Here is a 4,567-nt window from a genome sequence, read left to right on the forward strand (position 1 = left end):
TATAATTAATTATAAAAATATTGATCATTAATATGATATTTTTATATTTATTTAAATTTTTCATTAATAACAAACTAAATAAGCACACCAATTTTTTTTAAAATATCAACCATAATGATATACGTTCATATTGTATAAAGTACAAAATTTAATAAATACTATTTTATTTTTCATTTGAATCACACGAAATAAAAGCTACTAATGGTAACCGTTTTCTTCTACAACTTGTTTCCTTTACACGTATGACTCTGTACTTTATTTTCATCTCCATCTCGAAAGACAAAAAGTTCCTGCATGTGCAGCCCCCAATAACCACTCACAAGCAAACATGTTTTAAGTAACTCCCTTCCCCAATGCGTAGCTTCTTTGACCATATAAATTTGGGCGCCAATTCCAAGATTGCCATTTAATTTCCTCTCTATACACTTGAACTTTTTACGCAAAGTTATATACACGAATCATAGTTAGTTTGATATATGTATATGCATATAGGGTTGAAGTTATCTGTGTCAGAGATGAACATGAGAGCAGTAGAAAACAACACAGGAAGCAATAATAATAATCATACAGATGATAATGAATGCACTGTGAGGGAGCAAGATCGGTTCATGCCAATAGCAAATGTGATTAGGATAATGCGCAAGATCCTACCACCGCACGCTAAAATCTCTGATGACGCAAAAGAAACAATACAAGAATGCGTATCAGAGTACATCAGCTTCATCACCGGAGAAGCCAACGAGCGGTGTCAGAGGGAGCAACGGAAGACCATCACGGCGGAGGACGTTCTTTGGGCAATGAGTAAGCTTGGCTTTGACGATTACATTGAGCCTCTGACGATGTACCTTCACAGGTACCGTGAGCTTGAAGGTGACCGTACCTCCATGAGAGGAGAGCCACTTGGAAAGAGGACTGTTGACTATGGAACTCTTGGTGTTGCTGCTGCTTCTACTTTTGTTCCACCGTTTCACATTGGACATCACCATCATCATCCTCATCCCAGTAGCTATTATGGTACACCCATGGGGAATTACATTAGAGATGCACCCAATGCTGGCTCGTCTCTTCAGCCTCCTTCACTTGCTCATGCTGAACCAAATACTCAATACAAATGATCCTATCATGCAATAATAATAGACACTGGTGGTTACTAATAATTAAGGTCTTATTATCATATAATAATCTAGCTGCTTAATTTAACTAGGACTGGTGGTTTAATTTAATTTTCTTGTTTGTGTGTGTGAGAAATGTGAATCTGAACTTTGATAAGTGGTTTAATTTGATTTTGTAATTTGTGTGTTTGAGAGAAACGTGAATCTTAACTTTCTCATTCGTTAAATGATTCTATTCTATCTTATGTATCTTCTGTTCCCACTGTGTTATGAAGCTGAATTTGTGGTTTTTCAAAACTTTTTGACCTTGACAAGGAGGAATCAATAATTCCTACAGCACACAAAAAAAATTCAGGTTTTAACTTTTAACTCTCAAGTCAGGAGAATTTAATAATTTATGTACAGAGAAGAGATAAAATAATGATGTAAATACACATTTTTTTCTTCCATAAATTTAATTATAATTTTTGATATTTTGTAAATTTCTAAAATAACCACTTACAATACACCATATTTATCTCCTAGTACGTTCTATTGTTGTTGTTGTTGTTATATTTATGTCATGTAAGTACTTTAGTACTAAAATAAAACATGCACAGATGGATTCTTTTACATTGTTTTAAAATGTGAATCTAATCTAATAAAAAATTGTTATATGAATTTTTTTAAGATTTTTTATTTTTAATATTAAAAATAATTAATTAAAAGAGAAAAAAATGGTCTTTCATATCATAAAAATGCATCAAACAAGTATATCGAAAAAAAAGTGCTGGATCATTTTTTCTTAAAAAAATATTATATTTTTTATTTTTGTTAAAATGTACTAAGTACTTTATTATTTTGGGAACATCCCACTCAAAATTGTTTTGAACTTGTCTTCTTTTACACATTCTTCTTAAACAATGTTGTTGTTATCATAGTCTTCCTCTTCAATCTCTTCCTTTTTTGGATGCTTTTTTCTTTTTTTTTTAATAATTTTCTCTTCTTTTTTCTTCATTTTCTTCTTTTTATAGCACAAAATTTTGATACATAACACAAAAATTTTAATGTTCAACACAATTTTTTGAAATGATTATGTGCCTGGAATATTAATATCCAACCAACATAAAATTTGATATATAGGGGTTGAATTTTATACAAAATTTTTAATTTATTTTGTTATTTTTTCTTACATAAAAATAATTTATGCAGGTTATATAATTACTGAATTGCTTTTTTTAAAGATTTTATAATATATATAAAAAAATTCAGTAATTTTATTTTTTATATGATACCAATACTTTTATAGTATATTTAATTAGGAAGTTGTTACATATCTTTTTAATTAAGATCAGTTCTTTCAAAAGTTTCAAAAATTTAAAAATAAATTATACATTATTAGTTATCTCAAAATACCGTATTTTTATAGAATGCAAAATACACTCTTAAAATAAAATTATAATCGAAATAAATTATCATGAAACAAGGTAAAAGTTTTCTTTTCAACAATATAAGTTTACAAAATTAGTATTTTTTATAAAAAATATCTAAAATAGACAATATAATTATTAAAAAAAATTGTAAGTTATTATATTCATAGAGATAAGTACCTATATAGAAATTAATTTAAAAATATAAAAATTTGAGTGTATGATACAAAATTGGTTAAGTAAAAATATTAGTGAAAGAAATAATTGAGACTTAAATCTATCACATTATTAAAAATAATTACATATAAAATTACTAAATATTTTAAATATTAGTAAGGTTACTACTTGCTTTTTTTGAATTCATTCTTAGTGTAATATAAAAATTTTTAAAGGACTATAAATTTAAAATATATATATAATATAAAAAATTTAATATACAATAATATTTTTTTAAAGATTACAATTAACTCATTTAGTTAACAAAACATATTTACAATAAAAATTTATATACTATGTATCAAAATTTATATGCTATGCGAATAAAATTTTGTGTTCTCTAATCAAAATTATTTTTGTGCTTAAAAACACAGAAAAAGAAGCGATGACCGTATACTTGCGTTTTTTTTCTTTTTATCATGAAGGTTTTCATAATGTATACGGATTAAATTGAATCTTTACTAGAGAAGATCTGATTCCAATTTACTCAATTGAATATGCAATGCTTTCTATAAATAATTTATGGAAAAGTTAAATAACAAAATAAAGGACCAATTCTTGTAATAAAAACATTATTGAAAGAAAGTAGAAACACTCCCGGGCTACTCGGATGTCAAGTCCTTCGTTAACACTTTGTTTGGTATTGAAGAATTTATAAGGAAAGAAGAAGAGATAAAAAAATGGATGAAAAATTTAATTTTTCTGTTTGGATCAGTAAAAAAATTGCATGAAAAACAAAAAACTATATGTGGAATTCAGTTTAATTTTTTTTCCCCAAAAGTGTGAAAGAAAACTGGGATTGAATTGTAAAAATAGGTAAAAGTACTTATTTACCCTTTTAGTAACCTCTTTTATTGAATTTTTATGGTTTAGTTGTTACTAATGTTTAAACAGCTAAGAAAAAATTGTCTTTACTTCATTGGCAATTTTAAAAAACATTTGTTCTCAACTCATTTTTTTTTGTAAATTATACAAAATTCTGCTTTGGTTAAATTAGTTTTTGACCATCAAAATTATTAAGTGATTTTAGAAGCTAAGTCTATTGAATTTTGGTGCTTTTGACCATCTTCAATGCAATTGTATATGATTTTTCGTTGTTTGTAGTAAAAAAGAAATATTAGCAACTTTTATTGTTATTATTTTATTTTTTTAAAGACAATTTAGTGATATTTTTTTTGCAATATAACTAAAGAAATTAATGGCGTAAATTGTGAGTAATTTTTATTATTCTTTTACATAATTATAAGATGAAATAAAAATAAATGTGGTAAATATTAATAAAATTATATATTTATCTTTTATCATTAATAAATTATAATTTATATATAATATATGTAAGGGTAATAAAATAATTTTACTCTATAATAATTTTCTTTTTTCTTATTTTTTTTATATTTAAACAAAAAAAAAATTTCTTATTTTCTTTTCTTCTATTTTTTCTTCGTCCAAATAACATAAAAAAAATTACTTTTTCTTTTATTTTTTTTTCTCTCATTTTCTTTCCATCCATTTTCTTTTCACTCATTTTCCATCAAACATCTAAATATAGTGTAAATTTCTTGGCTTCCTTTTATTTAGTTTGACTTTGACCTGATTTTCCATGGAGTACACACTATACAGTAGAATTTTAGAAAACATACCTTCTTAACTGTTATTAAATAAATTGCGTGCTAGATATGTAATTATCTTGATGAAGAACCAATAATAAACTGATCCAGGGGTAACTTCTGAATGGTTTTGAGTTACATCAAAGTTGTATCTGTTAGTAGGATTAGAAGGAAGTTGAGTTGAGTCGAATTGAACTAGCCTAAATTTAAATTTGGCTCACAA

The 4,567-nt window shown here is 25.9% G+C and overlaps 1 protein-coding gene across 1 annotated transcript; it reads left to right on the plus strand.

The window, feature by feature from the left end:
* Positions 1-491: 491 nt before the first annotated feature.
* Positions 492-1,358, plus strand: LOC107466057 (nuclear transcription factor Y subunit B-3; the record flags this gene model as incomplete). Its single annotated transcript, XM_016085043.1, is given in 1 exon segment — positions 492-1,358. A coding segment is annotated over 1 exon segment (624 nt), but the record flags the coding sequence as incomplete, so codon positions are not given.
* Positions 1,359-4,567: the final 3,209 nt, after the last annotated feature.

Source organism: Arachis duranensis, chromosome 1 (assembly GCF_000817695.3).
Source record: "Arachis duranensis cultivar V14167 chromosome 1, aradu.V14167.gnm2.J7QH, whole genome shotgun sequence".
NCBI lineage: Eukaryota > Viridiplantae > Streptophyta > Magnoliopsida > Fabales > Fabaceae > Arachis > Arachis duranensis.